Source organism: Dasypus novemcinctus, chromosome X (genome assembly GCF_030445035.2).
Source record: "Dasypus novemcinctus isolate mDasNov1 chromosome X, mDasNov1.1.hap2, whole genome shotgun sequence".
Taxonomy (NCBI): Eukaryota; Metazoa; Chordata; class Mammalia; order Cingulata; family Dasypodidae; genus Dasypus; species Dasypus novemcinctus.
The window spans coordinates 135,629,614-135,646,434 of NC_080704.1; the positions used below are offsets into that span (position 1 = coordinate 135,629,614).

General features: G+C 37.9%; 1 protein-coding gene across 25 annotated transcripts in view; it reads left to right on the forward strand.

The window, feature by feature from the left end:
* GRIA3 (glutamate ionotropic receptor AMPA type subunit 3) overlaps window positions 1-16,821 on the forward strand; it is a 375,939-nt gene that overhangs the window by 341,014 nt on the left and 18,104 nt on the right. For 14 of the 25 annotated variants that reach the window (XR_009184432.2, XR_009184433.2, XM_071213071.1 and 11 more), the window contains one exon: window positions 6,176-6,423. Coding sequence is in view for 20 of the 25 variants with exons in the window: in XM_071213071.1 (XP_071069172.1) it covers window positions 6,176-6,423 (248 nt within the window). In the remaining 5 variants the exon portion in view is untranslated. Of the gene's footprint in view, window positions 1-6,175; window positions 6,424-6,984; window positions 7,100-16,821 lie in introns of all 25 variants that reach the window. The other 11 variants (XR_011647907.1, XR_011647905.1, XR_011647906.1 and 8 more) reach the window with 1 other exon arrangement.

Consider the following 16,821-nt stretch of genomic DNA (forward strand, 5'->3'; position numbering starts at 1 on the left):
AGTCCCTTCTAGCTCTAAAATTCTATTATTCTGCTGATTCCAGTTCTATTGACCAAGTGAATATTCTATATTCCCTCTTAGGAAAGTAGAAAATTCCATTCACCAGTTCTCACCAAAAGCAGTGTTCTGGTTAATGAGGATTTTAAAGTATAAAACTCAAGCAAACTACAAAACAGAAATTTGAAAGTAAAATTTGCTATCCTACCTATTTTTCCTCTCCCAACAAGTTTTTTTAATTAAATTGTCTCTTTTTTAAGATACATAGATAACACAAAATGTTACATTAAAATATATAAGAGGTTCCCATATACCCCCCACCCCACCTCACCCCACTCCTCCCACATCAACAACCTCTTTCATCATTGTGGCACATTCATTGCATTTGGTGAATACATTTTGGAGCACTGCTGCACCACATGGATAATAGTTTACATTGTAATTTACACTCTCCTCAAATCCATTCAGTGGGTTAAGCCAGGATATATAATGTCCTGTATCTGTCCCTGCAATATCACTCAGGACAACTCCAAGTCCTGAAAATGCCCCTACATCACACCTCTTCTTCCCTCTCCCTGCCCTCAGCAACTCCCATGGCCACTGTCTCCACAGCGCTGGGGGTGGTGTATTATCAATGAGTTTTTTAAGTCCAAAGTCAATTGATAATAATTTTTGTTGGTGGCAGACCGTGGGAATTCACCAAGATGTGTCTGGAGACCTAAATGTATAAATAATGCTTGAATATATGATTTTCACTATGAAATGAAGTAATGATTCTGTAAATACAGGACTTAGGCCATTTTTAAAGCTATTAAAAATAATTTCTGCCAGTAAAATAAATGACACTTTACTACAAAAATGAGTAACGTTTTTCACCACTTCCTGTGTGTCAGGCACTCTTCTAAGTGAGCTGCATATATTAACTCATTTAATTCCTCCCAATAAACCTTTGAGGTAGGCACTTTCCAAAAAATCATCTGCATTTTACAGATAAGGAAATAGAAGAATGCAGAGAAGTTAGATATTTATGCAGCTAGCAAGTGGGATTCAAACACAGGCAGTCTGACTCCATACTCTTAACCACTGCATTATATACTTACTTTGAGAGACGCTGTTTACAAGAGCTAAGAGTGACTAACTTGTAAGGAGATGCAAGGTCTGAGTGGTGTACTAAGCATATTCACTAGTCAGTAACTGCTTCCATGCACCAGCCTCACAGGGTTCAAGATCTAAATTTTTACTTCAACAAGAAGACAAATTTCTCCACATCATTGACCTTCGCAATTTATTACAAATAGTTGGAACAGTAACTGTTGAATCCATGAATACTAAGGCTCTACCTTATCTGTTATTTTGGATTCATCTGTTTCTCCTCCATTCATGTATTTCTCCTTCGGATTGCATTTAGTAATTACCTAACAGTGCTATGAGAATTTCTCATGGTCTTTCTGCATAACCATTGTTTGTTACTTTTTAGGTACAATATGGTGCTCTGCAGAAAATAACCAATTGTTGCAGGTTGGAGAAAAATGAACTTGCTAATTCCCATCCTGCCCATAATTTTTAAAATTTCTCCTACATGATTGAACTAAGATTCAATCCCTTTTATTGGGTTCTGTACTTTAGCCAAAATAAGACAGACTGCAAAAAAAAAAAAAAAAGCTAGTGATGGAGTTTTTTCTTCTTTTTAGTCTGAATGTTATATTGTCACTTAAATGCCAGTAAAAAGATAAATGTTTTAGCTTTATTTTCTCTTATGAGCAATTTATTTCTCCCCCTTCCAACCACCTTTGAAATTCAATCATCAACCAGAGACCAATCTCTTCTGCCACCAACTTCATTTACTACATACTTTAATATCTACTGGATGTACACCATACATGTTTAAAGTGCCCACTTCAATCAGTACCATTTATTCTCCTAGAAATGAATCATTACCTAAAGGAATAAATCTTTTAACCTGTACCAGCAATTCAAGAGCTCAAGTAGAATGAAATAAATGAATCCAAATTATAGTGCACATCAGAATTCATAGATCCTTTAACCCCGAGCTTATAATAAATTTATCTTTGGAAGCAATGGCCTGTTTGCAAATAGTGTAAGATACAACAAACTGGTATAAGCGCGCCCCCCACCCCCCGCCTTGTGTTCTCAGGTCTGACAGGGCCAAGATGAAGAACACAAAATAATTTTTCTGAAGTACAGAAGGAGAAATGCTTACCACCTTGCTTTCTATGACAAGAAATGGGAACTGACCTAAGAATGTGTCAATAGGAGACTGGACATATAAAGTATGGTATATCCATATATAGAAACGCTATGCAGCCATTACAAAAGAGTTGTGTTTATTCAGTAAGGTATAAAGAGATGCAAAGGAGTAATAAATCCAAACTCAATATAGTGGAGTAGTCAATTGTTACTGCATCATAAGAGAGTGTAACCAAGATCATAAAGACTCTTAAATATCATACATAAGAGTTTAAATTTTATCCTTTAGGTATTAGGGAACTATCAGATGATTTTAAAGAAGAAAGTAACATCTTGACCCAATTTTCATTTTGGAATGATCACTGGAGGATAAATTGAAGAGAGATGAAGCAGAGAAACCAGTTAGAAGACAATGTAGTCCAGACAAAATAAAATAATGGAAACCTGACCCAGGGCAATGGTAATGAGAAGAGAAAGGAGTTGAAAGAACAGATTCAATAGGCATTTCTAAGTTAGAATAAAGATGTCATGATAAAGGGCTGAGGAGGAGTAAAGACCAGTTTCTAGTTTAGGTGTTAGATGGTTTATTAATTGAATTCAGAATGAGAGCTAGACTTTACAAGGAAGATAATGTTTGCTTTGGAAATGTTTAATAAGAAAGCATCTACAGGACCACAGGTAGAGATGTCCATCAGCAAGATTTGCTGACTTATCTCTCCCAAACATATCTTAAATCCAACCTCTTTTCTCCATCTCCATTGCTCCCACCTAGTTCAAGCCACAATCATCTTTCCTCTGGACTATTAGAATAGGCTCCTAACTAACCTCTTGGCTTCTACTCTGGCCCTTCTTTTTTCTTTTTTTTTTTTTTATTTAATTCATTTTTTTTAAAAATATTACATTCAAAAACATGAGGTCCCATTCAACCCCACCGCCCCCACCCCCCACTCCCCCCACAGCAACACTCTCTCCCGTCATCATGACACATCCATTGCACCTGGTAAGTACATCTCTGGGCATCGCTGCACCCCATAGTCAATGGTCCACATCATGGCCCACACTCTCCCACGTTCTATCCAGTGGGCCCTGGGGGGATCTACAATGTCCCGTAGTCATCCGTGAAGCATCTGGCCCTTCTTATAGTCTATTCTCCATACAGCAGACAGAGTAATCCTTTAAAAATTTAGATCGGATCTCATCACACCCCTCCAGTAACTTTCCATAACATGCAGAATAAATCTAAACCTTTTTACCAAGACCTACAGAGCCCTACATGATCTGGCCTTTGGTTATCCTTTTAAGCTCATTTCCTACCACTCTCCCTCTTGCTCATTTTGCTTTAGCCATATTGGCTTTTCTTTCTGTTCTTCCTGCAAACTATGCCCTTATCTCAGTAAGCAATTTTAATGACTTTGTGAGAGTCTGATTACCAAAAACAGCATATTTAACTTCCACCATGATAGCTTTGTGAGTTCCAGACTCCTTGAATTATTTGGGCAGGTCCAAGCAGTCTCTCAAGAAGGATGCAATGCAACTGGCAGAGGTCCAGAGATGAACAACTGAATTAATAATAATAGAAAAGCTGAGGTGAGGGCCAGGAAGTCCCATAAAAGGAAATTTCAAAACATGGTATATGTTTATGGTTTCTACCATGCTGTTTCACCTCTGTTCAAATATCACCTTAGAATTTTTCTCTAGGGTTTCCCTTCCTAAAAACCTTGCTCCCCCACTCAATTGGAAACTCCTAAAGCATTGAGCCCATGCTTCCTTTATATTTTACAGAATACCTAGCAGAGCTGGAGATACAGTAAGCATTTAGAGCATGTTCTAAGGACCACCTGAATTGAGATGAAATTTAATGGGATTAAAAGCAAAATAGTGCAGGCAAAGAGTAGGGAGATTTGACTGGTAGAAAAAGCTAGTAGTTTTGATTTGTACTCAACCTGAGTTGAGGAAGGGACTCTACTTACACACATTTCCATTAGAGTGTTTTATATATAGTGGGTGCTCAATAAATATTAGTTGAAAGAATATATGGATGACTAAACACATTAATGCAAGCTTAGGCAACACTGATAGAACAAAAATTCTCCAATCAAAAGACACAAACAGACTTTTTTTTCATTCTACCCTAGTCATATATCTGAGGTGCCGTGTTTATTGGACATGATAATTTTTAAAAGACACCATCAATTAGAAAATGCCCTGGGAAAAGACCAAAATTGTGATGGTTCTCAAAATGTTGGTGAAGCATGGCCTGATGAAGAGATGAGGATGGGGACATAATACTAGCCTTGCAATAGCAAAAGAAAGATCAAAATTGCTTTGGATAGCATTAAAGGGTGGGAGTTACAAAGAAACAAAGTTCAGCTCAGAATAAGGGAGTAGTTTCTTAAAATAATTGAAGTCCCATGCTAGAGTGGACTGCCTAAAAATGATTGTCAGACAGGTACTGTTTAAAGCACAGCATGTTATTGTAGAGGAGATTTCTGCATTAAAAGGAAGACTGAACTAAAAATGTATTTTTTATTAACACATTTTTTTATTAAAGTTAATAGATCACATAGAACGTTACATTAAAAAAGCATAAGAGGTTCCCATGTAACCTACTCGCCACCCCCCCACCCCCATCATTTTTGTAAATTGTATTTTTTAAGATATATACATCACAAAAAAGGTTACATTATAAAAAACATAAGAGGTTCCCGTATACCCCCTATCCCCTCACCCCACTCATCCCACACCAATAATATCCCCCATCATTGTAGCACACACTTCGCACTTGGTGAACACATTTTGGAGCTCTGCTGCACCATGTGGATAATAGTTTACTCTGCAGTTCACACTCTCCCCCAATACATTCAATGGGTTATGGCAGGATATATAATGTCCAGCATCTGACCCTGCAATACAATTTAGGACAACTCCAAGTTCCAAAAATGCCTCCTCACCACATCTCTTCTTCTTTCTCCCTGCCTTCAGCAAAATACTGTGGCCACTTTCTCCGCATCAATGATACAATTTCTTCTATAACTAGCCACAATAGTTTTATAGTAGAATATCAGTAAGTCCACTGGAATCCATATTTTATTCTTCCATTCTGTGGACCCTGAGATGGTGATGTCCATTACACCTCTATATCAAGAGGGGGCTTAGATTCCACAGGATTGGTGGATGCAATTCTGCTTGCAGTTGTAAGCACTCTTTGTTCCCTGGTGTGGTGTTTGACCATCTTCACCTTCCTGTTAACTGACCTGGGTAAGTCCAATGAACCAGAGAGTAGGGGCTGCAACTCTGCTGAGGCTCAGGGCCCAGCTGGTATATGGATAATCCAGAGATTCAAGTCCCCTGAGTATACACCATCCCTAGCACCAGCCACAGGTTCAGTAAAAGTGACAGAAAAGGCATGTATAGAAAGGTCACATCTGAGTCCAGCTCCATCACTCTCAGGAACACAAATTCCAAGGTAGGGCCCATTGACATCACACAGAACTCAAAATCCATATACCATGACCATAAACCCTGTGGGTCTCTGTAGCCTTCAGGAAAACCGGTACCTAGGGTTGTATCTACTTCAGGGTTTCTGGGGTCCTTCTGAGGCGTGTGTAAGCATGACCTCTCTGATGACCTCCCAACTCTTTTTTGAAGACTCTTAGCCATATAAACTCATTTCTCTTCAAACTGAGTTGCAACTCATTAGTGGAATCATAAAATCAATTTAATGGGTTATAACCAGCATTTTAAAAAGTGAGTTAGAATAGAATAGAAGATATCAGAGAACATCACACGTAGTGAGTGTAAAAGTTTTGAGAAACCTCTTTTTCAAAAATATGTTTACATATATATGTATGTGTCTACTGGGTGGCAGTGTGACATTATTTTTCTTACTCTGGGTTGAAGTAAAAAATGTTTGAGGACCATGACACAGTTTTAAAATCTGGCAGCTCTAAGAATTATCTCTTGGTTGCAGAGGTCCAAAATTGCTGTATATGAGAAAATGTGGTCATACATGAAATCAGCAGAGCCATCTGTGTTTACCAAAACAACAGCAGACGGAGTGGCCCGAGTGCGGAAGTCCAAGGGAAAGTTTGCCTTCCTGCTGGAGTCAACCATGAATGAGTACATTGAGCAGAGAAAACCGTGTGATACGATGAAAGTTGGTGGAAATCTGGATTCCAAAGGCTATGGTGTGGCAACCCCTAAAGGCTCAGCATTAAGGTGGGTGGAATAATATAACAATATCCGTGTTGTTATAGTATTCCACCTACCCTGATGCATTTTGTTGTCATTTTCTTTCTTGTGGATATTGAGGTAACTTTTAAAAGTTTAAAATCTACAATATTCCATGGAGTTAAATAAGACGGTAAATTATGGTTTCATCTATTTAATGCATCCATTTTTTTAAATGTTCTCTCTCTGTGTTGTCCTTTCTGACTGTTTGTCACTGTTTTAATTTTACAGTTCAACGGCTTTTTCAATTTAAATGGTAAAAGCCAAGTTATGGTGCCATATGTGACGAATGTTAATTGCATGGATGTGGTGTTCTTGTTACTTTTTTCTCAAAGACAATTTCCCCATCCCGCACACTTCAGTTTTGAGCAAGTGTTATCCTCCATGCCACCTTCCAATATTTAACCCTGTATTTGCTGTACAGACATTTTTATAGCTCCACGTTCTGTGAAATTTAGCCAATTTGTCCTCTTGTGCTCCTTTTTTATACGTTAACGATTTCATAAGCATTTGTGCATTTTCTTACAAGTTATGTTTTATCGTTTCAAGAAATGCTGTTAACCTGGCAGTATTAAAACTGAATGAGCAAGGCCTCTTGGACAAATTGAAAAACAAATGGTGGTACGACAAAGGAGAGTGCGGCAGCGGGGGCGGTGACTCCAAGGTCAGCCTCAATGTCACCACAACCGGGTACCCTTAGTGACGAGTAATCGGCAAGACTGTTATCTTATTATTGAGGAGAGAGCACGACAAGACTCACACATACAGTGGAATGACCAGGTTATTCCCCTGCCCGGCAGCTTTGGGAAACAGAAAGACTTCAGGGCATTGCCCTCATTTTTGATCTAACTTGGGTCCCTTCTTAAACTCCCAGACAGAGGCTCCCCATCTACAACCCTTCCTTCCCCTCACACACCAGACTGGTTGCCTTATGAAGGCCATGATATGGATGTCAATGCCCTAGACTTTAAAGAGCACAAGGTTTTCCTATGAGACTGTCCCCGACTGCCTCAGTTGAGTTGTATGAGGAGTCAGATCCATTTATTGAAAAGCCAGGTTATAAGCTTTTTTCTTTTCTAATACATGATGGTAACTCACTGAGGTTTGTTAATTGATTAGGGTTGGCTTCTTCAATTATGTGCATGAGCGATGAGATGTTGCTCTCTGTATATGTGATGGCCCATTTAAAAGCAGACCCCATTTAACTTGAAAGCAAAAGAATAAGCTCAGTTTCAAGTTAAATGGGGTCTTTCTTCAATAGGCTGCCCCATATACAGACTTTGTAAAAACACTTTGTATATTTAAATAAGTGTGTCATCTAACTGTGATACTATGTGTGTATGAATCCTTGATTTGGCTTTTCCTTAGCCATGTTCTTGGTTCAGGTAGATCTAATTGTTATGCAGCCTGCCATCATGAAAAACCCCTCTTACTTGGCATTCCTTTGGCTCCTTAATGCTCTTCAGGGCTAAAATGAATGAATAACCATCATTCAAGCAACAAGAGATAGGGACAAGTTCAGAAGCCATGATACCAAGTGATGGAAAGACACTTTGGGTAAGTACAGGCGAGGACCTGAAAACAGAATCCAACATGGTCCAAGTGGCATGAGAATTATATTGAAGTATGTAAGATCGGCTCTTGTACAATCAATATTCCACAGGCATCTTATGGTGAAGAACAGCATTTCCCAATCACAGACCAACAAACAGATGTCCCTTCAGAAACAATTGTTGCACTTCTGCTCCTCTCTTTCCCTCTCCATTCCTCAGGACCCTGATGAAAATGTTAGTTTACCGATCTCCAATATATATAATATGGATTTAGATACACAGATCCAGGGCACTGTCAAAGAAATAAATTTAAAAACAACTTTCTTCAGCACATAATCGTCCCAGACATTGGTGGGACCTTTTATTGTAAAACCTTGATTAACCAGAACTCACCTAACCAGTACCACAACTACCTGAATTGCTCCCTCTCACAGCACTCCACTTTGATAAGAAAGCAGCAATAGTACACAAAAAGAAGACTGCAAGAAATTTATTATTTTTAAAATCACTTGTCAAGAAGCGACCTGGGATTAGGTCACATTAGGCTCTGCCTCCCATACCTTCTTCATCTGGATCTGGATTTTCCCTCAGGCATTAGGGGCTGCTTCCCTGAGGTGAGAAAGTGGATACAAGAATTTTTGGAGAAAAATTTATTAGCCATGAATGAAATAAAATGAGTATTCTTATTGAAAATTCCATTCATCCCTTATGGATTCCAATTGGTCAAGGTTTTACTATGTGTCAAAAAACAGTAACTTCCTTTCCAGTGTGAACTGATGAACTGACAGTTTAACCAAGTTTTTGTCTCATTTGAGTTTTACAATGGCTAAGTATTTAGCACCTTCTTCCTGCTCTTTTTCTCATGTAATTAGCAGGCCATTGAGAATTTAAATGCATCTTTCAAGTGAGTTCAGAGTGAAAGCTGAGCTGGATTGGATACAATGATCTCATGAATTCTTTATCCACACTCAACATGGTTAAAAAGGATCCATGGACTGTTCAAGATGACTCTAAAACATGATGTCAAGTACCCAGAAGTTTTCAAATAACCAGATGTTTGTTGTTATGTAAACAAGGGGGGAAAGGCTGCATATATTTGACTGAATTTTCACTTCTCACCCAGATGTTTGGTATCACGAAGACCCCAAATCTTTAGGCCATATATTTGTTAATTACAACCAATCAAGCTTTGTTTTTTCTTCAGCTGATACTGCTGCAAAGCTATTACCAAGTAACTTTATTGCCAGCCCACTATTTCCAGATTATATGATTTTTTTATATACAAATAGAAAAATATTTCAGTAGATCCTAAATGTTTCCAACTTTCTTGACCATAAAGCTACCTGTCAAGCATCTTTCAAATCATTTTTTCTTGGTCATTACTCTAGCCAACCTTTTGAAATTAGTCAAACCCTTTCTCAAATATGGATAATTGTATGATCAGTGCTTCATATCCAACAATTTGCTTATTCACTTTCTGGACTACCAAGGAACTTGCCTTTATCATCATCCTTCTTGCTACCCGTTGTTTTCTGGGAGTGAGAAAGAGAAAGGGCAAGAGATTAACTTGAAACTGTTTTGCCATTATTTGGTGGTATGCTTAAAACAAATCATTGGAGAAGGTAGAAATGGCAGTGAAACTTCATCAATTTGAAGCCTTCTAGTTCATAATATGTGATAAATTGGACGGGTACCACTCTAGAGTTTAACTATATTGTCAGGGATGGGGACAAGAGAGGGTTGCTAAGCAAATGAAAGTTTATTTACACTAAATTGCCAGTGAATCTTTCCTTAAGAGAACAAACCCCTTTCAAATGTTAGGTGCATTTATTAGATAAAATCATATTCATTACAAATCGATCTGCTAAAATAGTTCTCATGAGGACCTCCACTAAGGCAATGTTTTATAGTCAGTTTGAATTACAAATAAAGACTTAAAGTAATATAACTATCATTCTTCAAGCCTATTTTGTAATTCAGGCCTTTCCTTACTCATTCAGACAATCCTTCATTTCTGTTAGTATAAATCAGTGAATTTTTTACTGTATTAGTGAAATGACTTTGGCATTACGCTTCTTTACTATATCCCATCCCCTGGTAACTTGACAATTGACTGATGAATACACTGTCATTTCCTTGAGAAAGTGAAACCTGAAGATGGTGGTTACTTTGAGAAGGCCACACAGCTGATGCTATTGCAAATCTCTACTGACTTTCAGGGTCACCTCTTGTGATAATATCACAGTAGGTAATTTATCACATCTAGCCATCCAATGAGCAATGTGAATCTGATTGCATGTGACATGTTTCCATAAGAATCAGAATCATCCTCAACCACCTTGGTTACAAGGCAAATGGCATATTTAAGCCATTCTAGCCCTCAGTACTGATTACTAAAAATGACAATAATCACAAAGTCTGACATTTATAAGTGTTTCTACTTTTAAAAAAAAAGCTTTAACACACATTATCTTTGAAATCAGGAAAGGAAAAATACCTGTATTACTTATCTCTCTGTATCTTTCCTGCAACTTTTTAAACAATGATAAATGGGCAATTATGCTATTGTTGATTCCCTCTCACCCACCACTTACTCACACCCCCCCTCAGCATGTGACATTACATATTCTGAAAATAATTACTATTCTGTGGAAAGAACCAGCAACTTTTCCGACTGTTTAAAATGTACACATGCTTAAATTTATAAAATCAGTTTGTTGTTTTATTTTCTAAATATAAGAAATTAAGAAAAATGTCAACCACTTAGGCAGCCCTGACTTAGATATACAGGCTAGAAACAAAATACTGCTTGGTTTTACCAATTTTCTAAACCTGGGCTAATTGAGCTTAAACAGATCAAAGTTGATCCTTCTTTGATGGACTATAAATGCCCAGGTAAGGATCATGGAAATTATAATTGTGCTTTGGGACTTTTTAGCCTGTAAGCTGCAAATGACCCTTTTGTGTTAGTGCTTTATTAAAATGTGTGTGTAAATGCAGTGATTAAGAGCCAGTAGGTTGTTTCAGTGATAAACCCAGATAGCCAGAGCTTTGTTAACACATCCAGTGAAAACGTGTCACTGTGTGTCATAGTAGAATGGGGATTTAGCTGCTGAATTACTACATAGACACAGTCTCCCTCTACTTATTCTTGTTATCTCAAACTTTCACATTTTCCTGATCCCGCTCACCCCCACCCCACGTACCTTTCTTCATTCTCTTAATCTTGGGTTAAGGGCAACAGCTTTGCTTTCCCATCTAGCATTACCTTTCCAGAGAGAATCAGGTTAATGAAACAAGTTATTTGTAACTGGGGTGACTTGACATTGAAAGGTATTATAATATCTCTCCTACCTTACCCTAAAATCGTACCTGGTTTTAATTCTATCCAGAGATTTAGTCAAACATCCAGTGCCTATCTTTTCCAAGTTGAAAATCAGCACACTTAGCCTGACCAGTAAGACATATACTTTGAGGAACATTGGGATAGAATGTTTTAAAAGGAACCACCTTGAACTCCCTGATTGCAATGAGAATTCTATAATATGCACTTTAGTTTATAAGACATATAGGGAATTGAGGGATGATGATAGGATATGCAATTTAACCTCCATTATTTAGATCAATGTTAGGCTGATCATTATCATTTATAGAATATTGAGAGAAGAATACAGTTTTATTATCTTCAAAGATAAACAGGGACTAGAATAAACTCACCAATGTGATTCTAAGAATTTAGGGAACTTGTTCTTTGTTAACATCTTAGTCCATTTATTTCTATAGCCTACATTTTTTACATTATACTAATCATTTTTAAATAAATTTTTAGCTTCAGAACACTTTGTTTTTTCAAATAAAATCTTTCACAGAAGCCTATATATAAAACAGGTTAAATCTCTGCTTCTGTTTGCTGTAAGGATGAGGGACCTGGCAGCCTACCTTTTCAAGTCCTCCTTCCTCACCCTCGAAAGATGCCTGAGCTACCTCCAGGGGTGTCCTGGGATTCTGTGGACCATAATTTGAAACCACTATATAACACCAGATGTTATTTCAAGTATACCACAAATCCTTGAGTTCTTTCCTTATATGGCATCAGAAAATCAGATAATCTCTTTGCTCTAGGACATTATATCCTAAAACACAAACTGTATAAAAGATGGGAAAACAACATACGGATAATGAAAAGCAACTTGCCTGATGGCAAAGTTGAAATACTATAAAACCTGAGCTACAGAAAAGATTTCTGGGTAGTTGTCTTCTGGGCCAGGTTATAATACAGTAAGCTAATGAGCCACTCTTCTTTTCTTTAATAGCTGTTACTTTCAGGGAACTTGTTTTAATAGATTCAGAAAAATGGCTTGTAATTTAAATTGTGTTTCCTTTTTGCATGGGTGGATTTTTTTTTTTTATTAGAGAAGTTGTGAGTTTAGAAAACAAATCATGCATACTGTACAGGATTCCCATATATCACACCACCAGCAACACCTTGCTTTGTTATGGAACATTGTTACAAATGATGAAAGAACATCATCATAATATTACTGCTAACTATAGTCCACAGCTTACATTTGGTGTATTTTTCCCACAAGTGCTTTTAAAGTACATAAAAACAGTTTGTTTTCTTAAGAAATTCAAACCTGTTTTTCTCCCTTGTCACTGGCAATCTTTTGGTTGTTGTTCTAAACTCCGTGCATTTGCTTAGCAAGTCTTTTAATCACAGATAAAGAAAAGTTACACTTCAGGACAGTTCATTTCCAAATTCCCTTGCTTCCTATTGGTGGTACATAAATGAATGAGGGTATAATGTATTTTCCATATGTATAAATGAAATCTTTAGTTTGTGTGTATTTCTTCTTCTTCCATGTATGTCTACAATTCTCCTCTCCTATTCCACATCTCTTAACCACTTCTCTTCCACACCCAGAATTGTTTGACATTCTTGGGCCTTGGGTAATGGATATGAATCTGCATCTGCCTTTTACCTGCAACAAGATGGACCTTTTATTGACAGGAGCCACCCCTAAAGGTAGACATTTTGGATACCCAGAGTTAAGATGGATCCCAATGACTCTTTATTGACCCTGTTATGTGTGTAGGCAAGAATCATTACAGATCGATGCCACTCCCTGGGTCTTAGCAGAAGTTCCTGTGAATCCCCAAGACTCTGGTTTGGGAGCAAGGAGTAGGGTGAGTATGTTATGCTCTTCATGGTTTGCATGTCTCTGTGATGATACTGCCTCCTGGAAGTATGAAGAACCTGACACTTTTCTTTCCTGGTAGTGAATAAATTTGCTCCTTGGGGCTTATTCAGGTCTTCCTCCCAAAAGCAAACCCTCACTTTCTCTCAAGTGGCTGCTTCAAGCAAAGGACCTTTTTGCCTTAAGAACTGAACCAGTCCAGTAACTGCCAAAACCACTGATTTTGCCAGATAATGTTAAAGAATAAATTCTACCACCGGAAAAAAAATTGTAATCCAAAGGAAAACATTTTTTAAAGTATTCCACTCTAGGGATTTTTGAAGTTTACTGCGTGACCTTAGCATGGTTAGGACATAATTACTTTCCTTCGGGCTTGCCCTGATAACATGAATGCGTTTCTTATTGACAAATAATGACAAAATGTCCAACATGAAAGCTACAGAAAGAGCAGCAGGAGTGAAAAGCCTGAAGGTAAGAATGCTCTTTTAAAATTTCCAGGAGGTAAAACACTGTTGCAGTGACAGAGAGTGAAACAGTATATCTATGCCCTTTCTGTCCCTTTAAGAACACATTATTTTGTTTCCTTTCATTTGGAAGGAAGGTTATAGAACAACACTATCTGACAGCCATGGAAAAGAAACATGACAGATTTGAAGTGAGCAAACTACATTTGGTGAAGGTGGGAGCTGGGATTGGTGGAGCAGGGTGGGGGGAGGTTTCTTTGAAAACAACTGAAATCCATTCTCTTTTGACTTTCTAGAGAGCGGTATAGCATTTGGCCCTTGGCACATGAGGCAAATCCCCATTGGTCAGAGGTGACAAAAGTGTGGTCCAAGCTTATTTTATTGCTTAGTTTTATCTGATCTCTAAATATAGACCTAAAGCAATAGCATATATACACACACACACACACACACACACACACATACACATATATATGTATATATATATAGTAATACCTCTAGTGTATCCTGTCTAGTATCACTGCTGGGGTTGCAGAAGTACGGATGCTAGATGTGTGCTAGAAGAGAATGGTAATACCGTGTTATGGCAACCAGTAGTCGGCTTTGAGATCTCTGTATATGCTCTGATATATAGATCCCATTTGTTGTAATAAGCCAAACATGATTACTTTTCTATGGATCATGTTCAAGGGGGGGCTACTGGGGAAAATAGAAGATGCTAGAACCCATCAGACTGGACTCTCAAATGTACATCTTGCCTAGAGTCAGGAGAATGAACTAGATGTCTTCAGAAGTACTTGTGATGTGAGTTTCTAGTAAAGATCTGTTTCTGTCTTTCTCAGTCTATATCACTCTTTCTCAGTGCCATTGGGATGAGCTAAAGAAAGCACATTTATTCATAATAAAACAAAGCCAGATTAGATAGTTTGGCTTTTTAATGAATTTTAAAATAGAGTTTTCAAGGGACTCACACCTATTATGTACTTGTAAAAGTGAAAGTATGTGGGACCACATTTTAAACAAAACTGGCTTCTCCAGAAGCTAGGTATGTTTTTGAGTCCCTTTGCTCTAGCTGCCAGGGAAAAATTGAGTAAAAAGTCTCCTCAGACAAATTAGGCTGTGTGAAAGAGTCCATAAACTCTAAACAGTTTTAGATTTCAGTTATAGAGGGGAAGGTTGGATAGAGGCTCAGTTTGGCAGAAATCCATTAGTGAAAATTACAATCTGTGGAATCAAGGAGTCTTTGCTTTGAATTGGAGACGTTTTCATTTGGTAATGCCACTGGCTTTACCCACATATCTAAAAGAGGTTTGAAGTCCCTTTCTTTAAGATCAGATGCTTATCAATAGGTTTGATTACTAGAATTGTTAGGCCCTTAATAAAATGACTCAGAGATTTTATTCTTGATGTTACAGGCATGCATTATTGCACTTGCTCTTTGCACTTATATTAAATTAAAATACCATTAGCAAAGAGTTAAATAGGTTTGAGCTACATTTGTGAAATATATAGATATAATACTCTTTTACAGGTAGTTCCTGGCAGCTAAGCACTGCATAACTCTGCAAATCATTGTAGCTGCCCTTGAAGAATGAGGGCTGCTTGGACGGCCAGAGTCCAATAATGCTAATAGTCATATATGCACACATGCTCCCAGGTTGTGGCGAAAGTTCAGGTTGATCCAATGATAAAAGACTCTAAATAACTTAAACCCTCATTCTTTTGGAATCTTGAATTCAGGAATCCCTGTGAAAAGAAGGGATAGTAATTTTTTAAATGGCCCCAGACACCCTGGTGTCACTCTAGAGCATGTTTAAAACCAGTATGGCCTCCAACAGCATCTATATGAAGGAGTAACTCTTTTCCCAAATCATATCTCAAGTTAACTTGCAGAAAAGAATGTAAAGGACATTATAATAAAACCTTTCATCCAGCAAAGAATCTTCTCATGCTTGGTCATCAATTGGCATCAACTTAAAGCAAGACTTAACCTGGGCAGAGAATCTCTCTGCAATTACCTGGCTGTATATGACTGTTTCCTGAATGATACTAAAGGCTCTCCAGAAAAGGCTAAGGAAGCAAGCAAGTAATTGGGAAAAAGTTATTTATCTCCATGAAAACCTGAAATATCTTCAAAAAAAGAGCCAGCAAAAGGGAGGGTGACTTTGCTTCACTGGGCCAGAGAGGTTTTTAAAAAATTGTTCAAAAAAAAATCACTAGGTACCAAAAACCAAGTGTTAGTTACTTGAAGCAGAGGTTTGAATGAGGGGTGAAGTGGGAGGAAGTCTTCCAGCTTAGGCTGTGACAAGTTTCCATATTTATCATCCAGATATTGTGTTATTAGAACAGGTTTCTAATTAACTATGTAAATGCACCATTCTTGTTCAAATATTTCTTTTACTTGTCTGTGAGTGCCTTGTCTTTCTCCATAGCCTAAGTATTTACACATTAATTTTCCTTCCTAAGGGCAACATTAGAGATCTTCTGGCATCGTTAATTAAACAGACATTTGTTCTTAGGTGTCCCTGCTCAAAAAGGAAAAGTGAGGGCATTTAGAACAGAATATATCCCACAATCTCTCAAGTGGATAAACCATACTACAACTGAGCTTCTATATTTTTCAGGCCCAGAGCCATATCCATTGTATAACATCCTCTCTAAACTCTTCCAGTATCAACGGACTATTTGGAAGAATCAACTTGGAAATTAATTCACAAGGTCCAGTTTTTCTTCTTTTCCCCTCTGGGGAAGCTCAGAACTCTCATATCAATCACCCTTTCAAAGTTTCTTTGTTTCAAATAAGTAATCCAACATGGCTCCAAGCTACTTTATTATTTTAATTGTTTCCTGAAATATAACAAAAAAAATTTTAAAGAAACATGATGGTTCAGTGGTAGAATTCTCGCCTAACACGTGGGTGGCCTGTGTTCAATTCCTGCCAATGCAAATAGCAAGCTTGGGAAGCGGATTTGGCTCGATGGATAGAGCATCCGTCTACCACATGGGAGGTCCAGGGTTCAAACCCAGGGCCTCCAGACCCATGTGATGAGCTGGCCCATGCACAGTGCTGATGCACACAAGGAGTGCCATGTCACGCAGGGGTGTCCCCCGGGTAGGGGAGCCCACATACAAGGAGTGTGCCTTGTAAGGAGAGCTGCCCAGCACAAAAAA